The sequence below is a fragment of the Ochotona curzoniae genome, unplaced genomic scaffold (assembly GCF_017591425.1).
Source record: "Ochotona curzoniae isolate NIBS_2020 unplaced genomic scaffold, NIBS_Ocur_1.0 scaffold_3223, whole genome shotgun sequence".
Classification (NCBI taxonomy): Eukaryota; Metazoa; Chordata; class Mammalia; order Lagomorpha; family Ochotonidae; genus Ochotona; species Ochotona curzoniae.
Window position 1 is genome coordinate 12018899 of NW_024467108.1, and position 17760 is coordinate 12036658.

The window sequence follows — 17760 nt, forward strand, 5'->3', positions numbered from 1 at the left end:
ATCCATCCATCCATCCATCCTTGTTCCCACTTGTCCAGTCAACAAATTAACTAAATATTACATTCCCTATGGAGTATTGCTATTGTCAAGTGTATTATAGAAAACTCCATGAAAAGAAGTTATTTTATGAACAAAATAAAGCAAATTCAAAGAATAATGTTAAGCAATTTTAAACTACCAAATTCATAAAGAGTTCTGTCAAAGTAACTCTATCAAGCATGTAAGAAAAAAGATGTTGACATGCTCAAAGAATGGGAGGACAATAAATTTTCAAAACTTCCTCAGAAGCAACTTCTACTATTCTTCCACCTGAAAATTAATGGAATTATTTAAAATACAAGTTACATTCTTGCTTGTAAATCAAGAAGTAATTATTTTTACTAAAAATAAAAACAAAGTTGGAAACATGAAATAAAAACACTGCAATCAGGTATAATAATGTTTGTGAGAGAGAATGAATAAAATATAACAGAAATGTACAGTCATGTGCAAACAGCACCCATTTTTAGAATTGGTACAGAAACTGGACTTTGAAAAAGGAAAAGATTAATAGTTAATTAACTGTAACAATCCTAAGTATAATAGTCAGTGTTGTTTACTAACTGAATAACATAATCTCTCAGAGTACAAATATATTCAGTCATGTTTTTTTAAATTAAATTTACTTATTTGAAAGGAAGAGTTACAGAGAGGAAAAACACAAGTGAGATTTTGTTTACCACCCTACTGCCCCCGGCCCAAATGGCTGCAACAGCTAAGGCTGGCCAAGAGGAAAGCAGGGGCCAGGAACTTCCTCCAAGTCTTCCACATAGGCCTAGAGAGTCAAGAACTTGGGTCATCTTTGGCTACTCTCCCAGCAAATTAGTGGGATCATAAATATAGCAGCCAGGACTCAAATTGGCACCCATTTATTAGATGAATCCTGGATGGTGACTTTACCTGCTATACCACTATGCCAGTCCCCAATCATAGATTTTTTTTAACACATTTGCACCGGTTATTATATTCTGAGCATTGTAATAGTGAAAATATAAAAGAAAAAGGCCCTGCAGTCTATGACAGCAAAAACAGGAATGAACTGTAAAACAATATTTGCTGACATTATTTCAACCTTTCAGAGAACAAGCAACTCCTAAATTAGACAATGAAGCAGTGTATGATCACATTATTTTTTCCTGACCGTCCTCTCAAATTACATTGCTGTATGTTTCATCATTGAAACAATATGACCCACTTGAAGATAGGACCTAACTTTGAAACATGAATCACAACAAAAATAATCAAAATAAATCTGTCTAAATAACTTTCTAAACAATATGCTTACTAAATAGAGTTATGGGGGTAGAAGATGCCACTTTTAAGACACTTACAGGACCCGGTGCAGTAGCCTAGCGGCTAAAGTCCTTGCCTTGAACGTGCCAGGATCCCATCTGGGTGCCAGTTTTAATCCTGGCAGCTCCACTTCCCATCCAGCTCCCTGCTTGTGGCCTGGGAAATCAGTCCAGGACAGCCCAAAGCCTTGGGACCCTGCACCTGCGTAGGAGACCCAGAAAAGCCTCCTGGCTCCTGGCTTCAGATTGGTGCAGCACAGGCTGTTGTGGTCACTTGGGGAGTGAATCATCAGATGGAAGATCTTTTCTGCCTCTCCTCCTCTCTGTATATCTGACTTTCCAAAAAAAAATAAATAAATCTTTTTTAAAAAGACACTTATATAGTTTATAATAATAATGATAAAATTTAATACACAAGGTCCTCAATTAATATTCATGAAAAAAACAAGAACATATTATTAACTCAGTGTTATATGCTAGACCCTGGGGAAACAAAGTTAAATAAATACAGGTTGTATGCTAAGAGAATTAAACTCAGGGGAGTAGACACACACATAGAAGTATGACAACTTAGCCATAATCATGATAGAAAGTGATAGGTGAATTGTACAGGCTATCCTGCTATACAAAAAGGCAATAAAGACAGTTTCATAGCTGGTGTTGTGACATAGTGGATAAAGTAGCCCTCTGCAATGTCAGCATCTTATATAGGCATTAGTTTATGTCCTTGCTGTTCCACTTGGAATCCAACTTCCTGCTAATGTATGTGGGACAGCACTGTAAGATCGCCCAGGAACTTGGCCCCTGAACTCATTCTTCTACTTGGTCAGCCCTAGCCATTGCAGTCATTTGAAAAGTGAAACAAAGGATGGAAGATTCATTCAATGTCTCTGTCTCTCTGTCTCTCCTTCTCTCTATATATATACCACTTCTTTCTTCCCTCCCTCACTCTATTTCTTCTTCTTTCTATGTAATTTGACTTTTCAAATAAATAAAAATCAATCCTCCTTTTCTAAAGAAAGACAGTCTTTCCCCTTATAAAAATGATTGTAGTTGAGAAACATGGATCCAAATACACCCAAGAATGATCACCAATAATTGATTGTACAGCACGGCTGCTGTGAGTAAGGCTCTGGATGGGGATCTTAGCGACTTCATTCTCTGTAATCAAGGAGACTGAGAAGGAAACGAGGAGCCCCAAGAGCGAGGTAATACTCCAACTGTCCAGGGTACCATGTTAAAGAGAGCTTTTATCAGCTACAATGATTAAAAAAAAAACTTGAAGAGGATGATGTACTGGAACCAGGTCTTTAAAAACAGAATAGGCTTTGTTAGACTTACAGAGCTATTCCATTAGTAAGACACTAGCAGTTGAGAGGTGCAGAAGGTAGCAAACTTTTTTGTCAACAGCCAGGTAATAAATTCTTTAGGAGTTTCTGGCCTTAAAGATTCTATCTCAAGTACTTAACTCTGGAATTGCATCCCAGGAACAACTATAGACCACATGTCAACAAATGAGCATGGATGTGTCCAAGTAAAATTTATTTACAGAGAACATAATCAAAATTTCATATAATTTTCACATACTTGAAATATTCTTTTTTTTATTTTCTTCAACTATCAAAACTATTTTTTACAAAGCACTCTTCAGTGATAAGTTATACAAAAATAATTAGCACACTGGATTTGGATTGTATTCTTTATTTTGCTGACTCCTACTAAAGTTAGAAAGCAAGATAAATATATATCTATATCTGTATGTGTATATATATGTGTGTATATTATATATAGAGAGAGAGAGAGGGAGATGAGAGAGAGAGAGACAGAAACATAACAGACTTAAACTTCTAAGTAGGTCAGCTCTATCAGACCAGAGTTACTTTATAATAAATATTTTGTAGTATCCTCATTTCTTAACCTAAAGTGAAATTCACAGATAGATCTTTTAGTTTAGTTATCTGGAAACTCATATATAACATATGATATAATGAAATAGCCAAAAGCCTATGTGTACTTACAATAAATACACTTGGATTTAAAAATGAACTCTGAGAAAGATCTCACTTCTTGGAAGAAGCCTCTGAAAATAACACATATATGATAGATTTTTGATAAAAAAAATTATTGCTAGCTCAATTATATGTATATATGCATATGATAAGAAATCAAAGGAACTAACATTAGGTGACAATATATACACTAACAAAACTAGTAGATAACCGAACAAAAGAAAACTTAATAAGTTCCATGTTCCTTTAAATAAACTTGATGTTAGTTAAAGTTAAGCTCAGCATTAAAGTAGCTGTCTGATTTATATAGGACATGACAAACAGGACATGAGGGAGTTGGCTGCCATCTATCTATATCCTGCTTATCTATCATCCATCTATCCATATTTCAAATCCCTCATCATAAAGTAATAAATTTGATTTCTGGTTCTACAGAAATCAGTCTTTTGATCCAAGATTGGGGTGACAAACAAACTTACCATAGGTCTAGCAATCTAATGACTTATAAGAAAGCTTAGTGTGGATAAGATCTGGGACAATATCAGTAATATTGAAAAAATCAGAAAACTTTAAACTATGTAACATCAAGTAATTTTTAAAATGTGGATTTTTAGTGTTATAAATGTTTTAAAAATTAAAAAGAACACATCAATCAAATACAGTTTAAATCAACATTTAATAAAATGTAATGAAATGCCTCTGTTTGATGCTTATAAGTTAAAAATGCTTCATTCTAAGTCTTTTATCAATGCTGCTTCTTTCCTGTGTGCTTGTCAATATAGTTAAAAACACATCATAAATGTATACAACTTTTTTACTACTTGCCATTTAATAAAATAAAACAAAAAATGAAATAGCACAGCAAAAGAAATAAAATGTCAGGCTCTGGTTCTATTAAGTGTGTCAAGAATATTTTCCATTATATATTTTCTGTTGAAATCTAGAAATGCAAACTGCAAGAGGAGAGGTGTATTAATGACACAAATGCTGGGAGGATAAGGATAAGACCTTTCAAAATATGGAACAGCTCTTAACGTTTGTCCGAATAGAATGAAACATTGCTGTCCTTGGGTGTACACACGAGTTACATTGCCAGAAAATACAATCACTATTAAATTCATGCAAAAAATCACTTTGTAAAACTGAGTTTGATTTTGACTTAGATAATCAGAAAAAAATGCCTTGTTAATCCTCAAAAATGTCCAGTGGAATGCTAAAATCCGGATGGCACATAGGGCAATGTTTTCTTCTGCAGCACTGCTCTGCAAATTACAGTGAACCTTGCATCTCTGGCCTCACTTCCCTCAGGGATAGCACTTTCCAATAATCATTGAGAGATAAGTGCATCCCTGTTTTTCCAAAATGCTTCCTAGTGCCTCTTCCTTCAGGCATTAGGAACCACTGGTTTGAACATGTGAGTAAAAATTAGATATCCCTTTTTATTGAATGACCAAAGCTGCTTTTCAACAAATTTATGCTTAATAAATTATGCCAATGATCACTTCTCATTAAAATGGGAAAATCAGAACCAAGTGAGGGATGGCAACTTAAACCAGCAAAAGAATGCAATTTTGAGTTCCAAATGTAGAACAATGCTTTCACACAAAGTGAAACACTATGAAAAAATCTAACCACTTTTGTAGGTTTTATATTCTCCTTTGTAAAGTGGGTTTGATGGCCACCAAGTTCTTATGAAATCCTAATAATTTATAAAATGTCTAGAAGCCTTCAGCAAATTAAGGAGTGAGATGGAGTAGATGATGTATATTTAACATTTCAAACAGTATCAGAAAAAAAGGATGAGGATGCACACTGGAGACAATGGTATAAAAACAGATATTTGATTATTGACATGATAGATTCATCAGTAAATTGCACATGTGTATGAGATTCACCACATAGTGAGGTGATTCTCTTGGACTAAAAACTCAAGTCGTTTTGTGCTTTTATATTGTATTTATATTAAGTTTATATTGGTGAGTTCCCAATTCATTACATAAATATTACAAAGTAATATTTGTAAAAATATTACCACCTTAAAAATAACAAAGATTATGAGATATTTTTAAGAGCAAGTAGCAACCCAACTCCAACTGCTTTCAATCTGCACATTTATTAACTCTGGTGAGAGAGAAGAGGTCTTCCAAGGTCCAACTCACTCAGAAACCCTGACAGCAGAAAATGAAGTAAAATGGAGAAATCCAGGACTTCACAGGGAGATGCCAGTCATCTCAATCATGTAAAACAATTTAATCACCAAAGAAAACTGCTGCTAGAATAGAGAATGATATAGAGTTCTGGAGGGTTGCCTACTTCAAGGAACCTGAAACAGCACTGACAATATGGTATCATCAGACAGTACCATGCAATTTTTTATTAAATGATATGGTAAAAGAAACAGAGTCAGTCATGCAAACTTCTGTTTAACACTAGTTCTGCCTTTGACAGTGCAATGATCCTGAGCAAGATACTCTTAGCTATAAAATCAGAACTAATTAATATTTCATTAGTATCACTGGGAGAACTTGAAGAACCTTGTGAGCACTGTGAGTCTTCCACAAACATTAAGTTATTGTGCTCTTTCTCGTCCATTGTGTTCTCCTTCTCCTTGTCCTGCCCTGAAAAGAAAGCTGAGTTGATGCCAGCACCAAGAGTATGGATACCAAGAATGTTAACCAAATGGCTTCAGATCTGTCACAGAAATGCTCAGAACTTTAATTTTTTTAGTCACATCACTTGCTCTCTCCTGCATCCCTTTACCCAGGAAGCAACTTTCCCCTAGAAATTAAGCCTTATTTTTCCTTGGTCAGGGCCCCCTAGAAGGAAATCAGTTGAAGCAGGCAATGAGTTAAAACGAGCTGTCCAATCTTTCTGGCTAGTGTGAGCCTGAGATTTCTGCTTAGGGCAATCTTATTTCTTGGACTATAAAGTCCTCTGCACTCAAGTTGCTGCAAATTGCTCTTTGTGGAATTGCTGTAAAGGGGCTGTAACAGGAACAGGGAGATTTACAGAGCTTGGCTAAATACTTCAAATGCAGTTGGCCTTGCAAGATAGTGCTAAGACAATCTTCCAACAATTCTACTTCATCAATATAATTCTATTTTACATGATTTTCTTTTAGAGCGCACAGTTGTAAATCTCTGAGAATCCTGAAGGACAAAATGTCACCCCAGCATCAGCATCATGATGTGCTATGCCAAAAGTTTCTGGACTATTGCCTAGCCTAACCTTCATCATTACAAGAAAGGCATAAAGAAATTCACTGAGGAAACTATACATTGTAATGAAGGAGCATAACACTGAAGATTGATTCTCCTGATAATAAGCTCTTACGTTAAAAAACAAAACATCATATGTTCTCTCAGATGTAAGCAAACATCATGCAAAATGCCAAGTTCAATAAATGTGTAGGTAAACATGCATGTATGTGTGTATATCTAGAGGAACTGTATAATAGCGACTATCAGATCAAGAAGTAAAGACACATTGCAGTATGTAATCAGAGAAGGACCAAGTCAAAAATGGACCAATGAATCTGATAACTATATCTTGAAAATAGGATGCTGGAATTTCTGCCATTGTCTCTATCTACACTGTCAGGATACATTTAAATAGTTGAATGATAGACTTATGACTTTATTAAAGACTATACTGTTGTAATAATACAGGGGAAATCAGTGGGTGGGGAGAAGATTTGCAGGGAGGAAGGAGAAGTTTCATGAGCCTATGGAATTGTATCATAAAATAAATAATTTTTAAAAACTACTTGGATATTACTACGAATAGTAAATAACATTTACTACCAATTGTGTTCCTGAGTGCCTTCCTGAAGTTTCAGTGTTATCAATTCTCACTGCATTTCTTTACAACATTAATTTTTTTTAATTTTAAGTTTCACAGAGGAGTGCAATGAAAGAGGTTAAGCAAATGATATTGAACAGGGAAAGAATAAATTCAAATTTAGGACTATTTGGCTCTCAGGCAATAAAATTTTCTAAAAAAACTTCCTATTTATTAATGAGTGTCAGTTGACACAGTCATGGAATATAATAGAAGAGATTTAAGGTTTCATCAAGGGGAAACTAGTTATTTTAGCAACAGATAAATCCAAACCCTGAAAGATCCAAGAGTCACAGAGCCAATTCACAGGCGGCGAAGTGCAGATCAGGCAGCAAAACCCAGCAGTGACTTCATCCTCAACGGAGTCTTCATGGAGGACCACCAGGCACTCTGACTAGGCCCCTCCCACCCCTTCAGGTTCCTCTGGTTATGAACCTGCCTGGAAGAGGCCAATGTTCTGGGCAGTTAGAACTAAGTGCATTTCCAAGGCAACAGGGTTTTATATAATTTTTCTGTGTCTATTATTTCAGCTTAAGGCATTTTCCTCTTTTTATACATTTTAAAAGACTTAATATTTTTTATTAGAAAGTCAGACATACAGGAGAAGAGACTGTTTGATGATTCACCCCCCAAGTGGCTGAAACAGCCAGAGCTGAGTTGATCTGAAGCCAGGAGCCTGGAGCCTCTTCTGGGTCTCCCACATGAGTACAGGGTTTCAAGCCTTTGGGCCATCCTTGAATGCTTTCCCAGGCCACAAGAAAGAGGCTGCATGGGAAGCGGGGCTGTTGGATTAAAACCGGCACACGTTTGGAACCCTGGTGCATGTAAGGTAAGGACTTTAGCCGCTAGGCTACCACGCTGGGCTCTATTTATTCACTTAATAACCACATACATGAAAAAACCAAAAACTTTTCATGATCTCATTACATTTGGTAGAAATAATACCACACTTCCCAAGCCCTCACTTTTTAACCTCTTTTCTCTTCCCAATCAATCTTGAATAAGGAATTACATTTATTTATTATTCATTCATTTATTCTACAATAACTTCTACTATTTGAAAGCATGGTCATGCTAAGTGCTCTGTAAGAACGATGATAATTATTCCCCACCACAATCCGTTGAGGTGGGAACTATTTTTAACTCTATTTTACAAAACAGAAACATCTGCATCTAAAGAGATATAAAGTATCCTGTCTTAGCGCCCTAAGGTCCCTCTGTATGCTGAATGCACATTTACTATGGTATCTGAAGCACTCTCTGGAACTTTGTATCACTTCCAAGTTGTCATTTATGATGGTATAATTCTGCATATGTTATGATATGTTTGCTAAATGTTGTATGCCAGTGTAGGCCGCAAATTCCACAGTAGCAGGGGTGATATCTACTTCATTCACTATTGTGTTTACAGGGATTACTAGAGTGGTACATGGTCAGTATTAACTGCTTGGCATTTGGATGAACAAATGAAGAGCCAGAGAATGAAATGCAAATGCACAGAAGTCTGATTTCTAAGATTCTACTATCCAGTGCTGCCTCCATGAACTAGTCTGCCCTGGGAAGAAATGTCACATAAGCAGCAATGAGAATGTTCTGTCCCAAGGCCAACAGTAATATCCTAGATATGCGTTACAGAACTCACTTCTGAACATGGTAATTTTCTATTTTCCTACCTACTATTATGGTTATATTAATTGTACAGACTCCAGTGAAATGAAAACTTCTTTTAGAATGCACAGGAGCTGCCTTTTAGACTGCTGAGGAATAACGTAATGACAGAGTCCTGCTAGCATACAGCACCCTAAATAATGACAGTTTGGCAAAAAGCCTTCAGAGGAACTGAAGTCATTACCTCTATTATAGCAGCCGGAAATCACACTGCTGATTTCCACGTAAGACGGCAAATATCTGTGGGGGCAAGATCCCAGCTTACAGATGCTTCACAGCTCTCAAATTCCATAGGCAATTCTATGCAAAAAACACACACCATCTTTCTTCCTGCCTTACCAAACATTTTACCATTTAGAATACTCAGAATCCAATCTTGGTTTTACAATATATTTAGCAGAATAGTTGCTGCTAATTTTAGGAGCAAAAATTAGTATAGCAAAAATTTTACAACAAAGTTGGCTTAAATGGATACACGCTTACACATTAGTTCATATATCCTGTGGTTTTTGTGATAGCACATACAGAGGAACAATCCTTAATCATTTTTGTACAAATATCAGATACATGTTATAGATGTACATATGAATGAACACACATATATACACATATATCAGTGTTTTTAGCACCTACCAGGAATTAAGGAAACATGCTTTATATTAAAACGTAGATCATTTTGAGAAAAAAGGTAATGTTTTCCAGATAATAGGAATACTTTTGTTTGTATGAATATGACTGTGTATCTATACACATAGACATGTTAACTTATGCAAGTAGCTAGGTATTATACAGGTATTTTAACATATATTAAAATCTATACAAACATGTATGTATAGATTAATAAGCTTATTCAATATAATTCCTTTGAAGTGGTATAAGCATGAAGAGAGATATTGATCAGTCTAACACTACAGATTTACAGGGCTAAGATGTCAAAAAGGATCCGGTGATGAAAGAGTGGCGCAATGCTGAAATCTACAAAAGGATATCCTGGCATGACTGTCTGATGATCAGTATCAATTCCAGACAGTAAGAAAGGACTGAAGCATGAGAAAAAAATTATAAAAGTGCATATGCAAACAGCAAAGGAAAATGGTGGCTGTCTCAATTTATTGTCTTTTCATCTGTAATGGATCTGTCAGTATCAGTGCAGAGTCTATTTTAATCCTTTAGCTGATTAAACTATTATAAATTTTATGCAAGTAGGAGACTGACTGAATTCAAAACCAAGGAAGGGAAAATTTGCTTCAGCTGATGAAAAATATATTAAGATATTTTAGGTACTGTTATTAGAATACTGTACTAAAGATTCAGGCCTTGGAAATCGTTATTTATGAAATTGGAGATATAACATCTTTGATAAAATGAATTACAACAATAAAGCAATAAAGTAGTTTCTTTACTTGCAAAAACTACAAGCTGGTGAGTTTAATGTAATCAAACAAGATATGAACACATGAAAACAAATGCACTTGTTAATGGGCATATGGAATTGTCACAATCTTCAAAGTTATTTAGTTAAGGATTCACATTAACTTTAAAAATAATTTCTAAATGTCACGCTTCATTTCAAGCTGCAGATATTTTATTAAGATGATGATATATTCTTAAGTCAAGATGCTAGGATGCTCTTCCTCTCTAAGCAAAGCTTAAAATTTCATGTCCTCACATCTAAAACCATATACCTGATTATGTATACAACTATAATAGTAAGAACTATTGATGCATGAACTGTTTTTTAAAATTTGCTGTCAAAATTATTCTTTAAATATTATTATTAAAATGAAAATATTCTATATACATCTGAGCTTATAAAACATAATCAATCTACTTTGCAATTACACTTAAAACACACTAAAATTGAAAAAGTATTTTTTCTGCAATTACCGTTCTTTTCTTTTCAATGCATACTTAAGAGCAATCATTGTTCTGTATTTGTCATTGCCACTACAGGTGATTTTATCTATATTGTATAGCATTTGCTGGAAGTTTTCTCTTTTTTGGTTGGAAGTTGAAAAAAATGAGCAAATCTTATCTCTGGTAAAATGCTAGTTGTTTGTGGTCAGAAAAGCTGTTTCAGAAATGCATATAGGAGAGTCTGAATTTTTATTTTTTAAACAGAAAGTCTTAATGCTTCTCAGTAAACAAATAAAACATTTGATTACTTTATTGTAATAAGGTGTAGTCATTTCTATCTTTGCTCATAATTAATATTTTTACTTATAAAATTATTTAGCAAATGTTCTCAAAACTGCAAAAGTATATAGTTGCTAAAGTTAGACTCAGATATGTCAAATCACCATTTCTATCAACGAAGAAATAAATCTATTTTTATCTTTAGATGGATGGAAAATATGATTAATATTCATTTTTTCTCTATTCCTTAAAAGGCAAGAGCCCCCAAAACTAAGCTAGACAGAATAGATCATGATGCAAAACAGTAAAATCATCTCAGGACAGGAAGCTGAACTTGGGGAAAAGTCAGTGAAAGAAACTGAATACAGCATCTCCTGACTTTGACAGGCCACCCAGAGGCATGAAGCCACAAACATGTGTGAAAATGACATTTTTTTTTTCCCAAACACTCATACCCAGTCAGCAAGGAGGACTCAGTAAAGTTTCCAAACCACTCTAACCTTACACAATTTACTCTCGCTTTCTTCCAATACTTGAGGGAAAGTCATAAGGAAAAAGCTCACCTGTGCTGGGCTGAACCAGCCATGTGGGCAGGCACAATGCTCCCCACAAGTCCCTTTGCTCTTGGTGCTCGTCTTGTGGGGGCTTTTCCGCACACTGTCCCACAAGGTGACCAGCTTGGTCCTGTTGGAAGCTGGCCCCCCAGATCCTGAAGAGGGCATGGTCTGAGAACTGTACCCGAGACCCTGAGGGTTCCTCTGCCAGCCACAAGCGCAGTGGGCATCCCTGATCAGTGTGGGCGCACTCTTGCCGGTATCCATGCCATCAGACCCCCGGCTGCAGCTGTGTTGCTTGGTGAGGTATGCATTCATACTGCACTGATGCCTACTCTTTCCTTTGGTCAGCTCTGCATAGAAATGTCTCCTCCCTCACACCCCTTCTTCCAGGCAGTTGTAAAAATCTCCTTTTCCCTCGTGGATCCCTCAGTCTTTAACAGCTGCTATAAGGAGTGCATCGTGGGAGCAGCGAGAGCAGCTCCGCACAGCATTATCTGCGGGCTGGTAGCTCTTTGTCAATAGATGACTCAACTCACAGAGCAACTTGACAGTATCCCTGCTCTAGGCAGAAGCAATCAATGCTCCACACAGCTGGGCTAAAAGACTGTACACTGTGTTACAAACGCTTTTTGGATGGAGCCCCACAGTAAAGACGACTCTTTGCAATTTGGCGTTCTGGCTTTTCCCTCTCCTTGCGGATCCTCACACAAAACACAGCTCTCAGCGAGAAAAAAAAAAAAAGAAGAAGAAGAAGAAGAAGGTCTTATCAGACTAACAGAACCCCTCTTTACAAAAAAGATGCATTGAGGCGGAAACACTATAGCATAAGCAATTTAAAATGATGGCAAAGTTCACGTGGAAAGGAATTGTCAGCATTTACAGGAATCATTTCTCCAGAGACATTCCCCAGACCCGAGCCAAATCATCAGGTAGCTAAATAGGGACACTGACATTGACTTAAAAAAAAAAAAGTTAGGTTACAAAAATTACTGAAGTTAAAGCATGGTATTTGAGTCTCTTAAAATTTGGAAGTTCAATTTAAATCATGATCATAAATTTTAACCCAAACATGCATTTTATGAGCACATATTAATTATTTCTTTTTAAAATAGCTTAATGTTAAGGGTTCAAAACTTAGGACTTGGGCTTATTTCAATCCCTGTTTTTCCTTACCCCCAATTATTCTGAGGATCTCCTTTCAAATACTTTACCACAACAAATACATTCACCACAGAGAGAGCCTGCATTTTAAAGTGAAAGACACATCTAGTTCTGCAATACGGTATTTTGGTTTCCAAAAACAGAATTTAAAAAATCTTTCACAGCAAAAATGAGTAAAGCCTATTCAATTTAATGAAATTTTCTTCCAAGGAGGACCTGATTGTTTAAAAACATTAGCACTCTTGCTGCTTTCATACACAACATTTTCAGTGGAGAGAAAAGCTAAGCACAATAACACTTAGAAGTTTTCTTCTCTTTTCAACTTTCTGTGTCTTTTGCTAACCTGACTACCCCTGTGACACATTCCAGAGGAAATAATTTTGGTTTTGTTCGGAATCAAGTTGCATCTATTCAGGAGCAAATAAAGATGCTATAATCCATGACATGATTATTTTAGCTACAGACCATCAGATCCACCTTTTCAGTGGATGGCCCAGGTGCAGGGTAATGCAGACCCCATTTCTGCAGGAGTTGGCAAGGGGCTTACTTACTGCATTAGCCAGCTAGGATCTATAACGGGCTCTACATTTCAGTATCAGGACTCCCTAGGTAAATCTTTAATGCATTTTAAAAGCCAGAAAGGAGCAGGATCTTCTGTTTCCAACCATCTCCAGAAAAGTGTCCTTTTCCAAGTTCTGCAAAATGGACTTACCTAGTACTGTCTGCCACAAGTGACATTCAAAATGCTTTTGTTAAATAATAATGGCATACCCTGTCCTGTAATACTGACCTTCTTCCAAACCCGAAAGAATCTAACACACGACAAGCACAAAGCAGACAATAAATGCATTTGTTTCTGATTTCATAAATAAATGAGCGGACACATAAATTTCACAGATGAGTAAAGGAGTTGATTAACATTTTTAAACTGTTTTAATTCAGTAATATTAAAAAACATGAACTATGTTTTAAGCTTAATATCAGTGCAGGATTTTCAAGTCCCTTGTTAAGAACATTTGCAAAACATGAACATTTGAACTATTGGGAAGCATTAGCAATGGAATCAATGGTCTTTCCAGCAGAAAGGGGCGCAGAGTCAAGATCAATATCTAAAGGCAGTGACAGTGAGGCAGACAGATCTCTTGGGGGAAAAATGCAGAAAAGTGCCCCTCCCTTTCCTCTGTTCCTCACTCCCACCCTTCCCTCTCTTCTCATCTCCTCCTCCCTTTCCCTTTTTAATTTTGGATAATTCTTGAAAGAACATGTGAGTCAAATACAGCCTTAGAGAACATGAAAATTATCTAGATTCGCCATGATATATGACTATATAGGAAGGCTTGCAATACCATCACTTCCAAATGAAAATGTTAGAGAGTGATAAGTTTGACTCTTTCTACTTTTATCTAATCACACAGGCATCTCCAGTTTTTTCAGTAAGATGTCATTGCTCACAGACCCACTGGCATCTGCAGAGAAGACATACTGTGTTCTCACTCATTTGCTTCTCATGTATAAGAATCAGTCTGCGTAGAAGCAAGTCACTATGTATCCATCACAATTTTGTAACTGGCTGTACAGCTTTCAAAGAAAGACAGGAAATTTCCTTGGCTGGGCTTTACTCAAAATACAATAAATTTCCACAGAGACCTAAATATCTTATGAATGGATTGGTAGAAATGAGCTATTTCTTACTATCACAAGGGTCATCACAATTCTTTCAATTCTTTTTTTTTTTTTTTAGTAACCTCAAAATGTCATTTATTTATGAATAAATATGAAGAGGCTTTAGACAGTTCATGAAAAATATGGTTTATCTTTTAATTTTCTAAGGGCCCTCTTATCATACATTGCATAACTAGTTTCCACAAAGTTTCTTTAGAACCATAACTGAATTTCATTAAGCTTACTACAAGTCTGCAATGGATTTATTCTTTACTTTATACTAGTGAGTGGTTTAAGTCTCATGTCTTTTCGTTCCCTCTAAAAATGTTTTTTTCAAACATGCATTTGGCTTTCTCAGTCTGAGGACAGACCACTTAAACAGATAAATATGTCCAACTAGCCCTCTGTACTATGAGACAGACTCACTAATGAATGGTAATCCAATTTGATCAACTGTAATTGGACAGTTTTAATGACCATGAGATGACATGAAATCCTGGCCAAACAAGAATTAGCAATGTGCAAGTACACATCTTACTTATCATTGTGATTTAACATGGGCAGATGGTACACAGAGCAGTGACTAGATGAGATATATCTCATTGAACTCTCTGTGACCTGGCACTGATTGTATAATATAGCCACTAGTTTTAAAGCAAGCATTTCATCTAATATTGTTGCTTGATCTGCTTAATAAAAATAAAAAACCACAGTTGAATAAATTATACTGTTCTGAAACTTTCTGTAGAATTCTTTTCAGAAGAATTTTCTTCAACCACTCCACAATATATGAGAAATGAGAATATTAATTACAAAAGAAGAGCTGAGTGCCCGCTAACAGATAACCAGATAGAAGAAACCCTGTAGCAGCCACAAATAGTACATTAAATAATCATAAAATGCTATCATACATTAGTTACACTTTCTTGTGATTAAAGATATTTTTATACTAGAGATTTTATAAATGCTAAAAAATCAATATTTTTCCACATCTATTAACATGTGGCCTATAAGATCTCTAGATCCAACCACAATTACTTTTTCAAATGAAATAACTAAGAATATTTAATGTAGTTCAGACTATGAAATTATTTCAACAATACTTAAACCAATTGTAACAGTAAATCTTATTAAATTAAAAAAAAAATACATGAATTCAATGGGGCCAGATACACGTCTAATCAGTAATGCAGAGGTTTAATCTGGGCAAACGATTTAATGGCTATTACAAAACAAGCTTTAAAATCTCCCCAAATCTCACTCATTAATATATTTGGGCTTTAATAAGTATTGTTGGGGAGGGAGCTAATCTAAACTAGTGGCAAAATTTAATTATCAAATGATTTTCAATAAATGTAGTCTCTTCTATGATATTTGGTAGCCTTCTTGCTGAGATCAGAACCCTAATTATGTAGCATGTCTTAGAAATTCTAAAAGGAACAATGTTAAAAAACAGAAATAATCATTTATAATTAACATATTTTGGCAACTGAACCAACTGCCAACTACCTTGCCATAAGAAATTTGCTATCCTCTTTCAAGAACAAAGTAACATAACTTCGCTGTAAGCTTCCAGAGCTCCTTTGACACATTGACAACAATATTCATATACTTACCTGTGTAAATATCTTTAAGATTTGGTTACTTCTGTCAATCACTATGATATCCACTTCAGTTGAAGCCAGCATCATTTTTTACTTTTTATTTATTATTTATTCCCCTTATAATTATATCCATTTCAGTTGAAGCATCACTTTTAACTTTTATCTTAATTAATGTATTATTACTATTATTGTAGAACTTGAGCAAAAGTTTCCCATAGTCACTGGCAACCATACTTGCTGCAATTTATTCTCATCCAGCACTCAGACTGAATCCATCTAAAATCAAGCTGTGCTCAATCTTAACTCTTTTTGGTGTCTTCAGTAAAGTGTATTTTTCTGAGGATCTTTATCCCCCAGATAGTGGGGGAAAAAGTGGCTTTCAAGGTTCCTTGTACACCTTGTGTATTCTTTACTTGCTTTTACCAGTCTGCTGTATGACTGCCTCTAGGTCCCAGACCCTTGCTCTGCTTTCCAAACATCAAGGCATTGAATACCTTTTCTCAGTAAAACCCCCAGAAACTCTTTCCTCAGTTCCACACCAATTCTTACTGGTATTTCTGTATAATGCATCTAGAAGTAATGTACCAAAGCCAGATTAACTGAGCATCTAGTATGATCTAAGAAGTACAATGTACATGGAAATACATCATAAAAATACAGCATAAAAAAGCTCACAGACCTGGTGTGCTCTAACAGATTTCCATCCCTATGCCCATGTTGTGTCGAAGTTCTGGAAATCCTCCCTTTCCTCTAGATCACCCCATCTCCCTAAAATGCTCTCCTTCCAGGTTACACCATATAAGTCTCCCATAAACACATAGACCAGTGTTTCCTTGTTACAACATTTAGCATACTCATGTTTAAAATAAAAAGATGTCATTGCCCTTCTTGTATCCTTCTTGCCAAAGAGAATGGTTTTTACAAGGCAAGCAGAGGGCTCTCTGTTTTGCACCTGTATATGCCAAAAGTAGCACAAAATATCTGGTGTTTATTGAAATAACACAATCAAGAAAGAAGACAAAAGAATCATTCAGTGATCATATTAACAGGGATATTTTGGCCCATTATCATACCAATCAGTATGCAATGAATCCTTTTTTATTTTTAAAAGCAAAAGATCAATGTACTCTTATGATTAGCACTGCAGCAGCAGGATATTAAGCTTTTGAAGAAATGTACTAGTGATTATAGCAATGAAATGGAAAGAATTTTCATTTATTTTAGCAAAATGTGAAATCATAAAAGCTATACTTAATAATGGTTCTATTTTTTTTTATTGCTTTAAAGTGTTCTCCCTTTATAGTTAGAAAGTGCAAAAGGAAGAGTGATTCCCCAATTCCAACCTCAGTTGTTTGTACAACAGGGAAAGAATTTCAAACTCCAGCCCTCCAAAGCCATATTTTTTTTTTCTTAAGAAAAGGCATGGTGATGTCACAGGTTATTAAAGGTGTGCACCAGAGAGCAGAAAGCCATGGTGATATCTCTTGCATCTCTCTACCAATCAAGATATAAAGTTAAAAGCTTAATCAGCGTTTGGTGGAGGCATTTGCACAAAGGTTCAACTGCTGCTTGAGATGCCTGCATGCATAATCAAGTGTCTGGATTTAAGTCTTTGCTCTGCTTCCAATTCTGTGTCCCTGCTACCCACATTCAGACCCAGATTGAGTTCCAGGACTCTACCCTGAGTCCAACCCAACTCTGTTGTTTAAGGCATTTGGGAAGTAGACCAGTCGATGGGAGAATTCTGACTGTCACTCTGTCTCTCAAATGTATGGAAAGATAAGGTGGGATT

The 17760-nt window shown here is 35.7% G+C and overlaps 1 protein-coding gene across 10 annotated transcripts in view; it reads right to left on the reverse strand.

The window, feature by feature from the left end:
- The window catches only part of DLG2 (discs large MAGUK scaffold protein 2), a 1763217-nt gene that overhangs the window by 700821 nt on the left and 1044636 nt on the right, over nt 1-17760 (reverse strand). For 4 of the 10 annotated variants that reach the window (XM_040964340.1, XM_040964338.1, XM_040964334.1 and 1 more), the window contains exon 1: nt 11548-11856. The exons of the other annotated variants lie outside the window; for them this stretch is intronic. In XM_040964340.1, coding sequence (XP_040820274.1) covers nt 11548-11856 — 309 coding nt within the window. Of the gene's footprint in view, nt 1-11547; nt 11857-17760 lie in introns of those variants that run through there. 10 annotated transcript variants of the gene reach the window in all.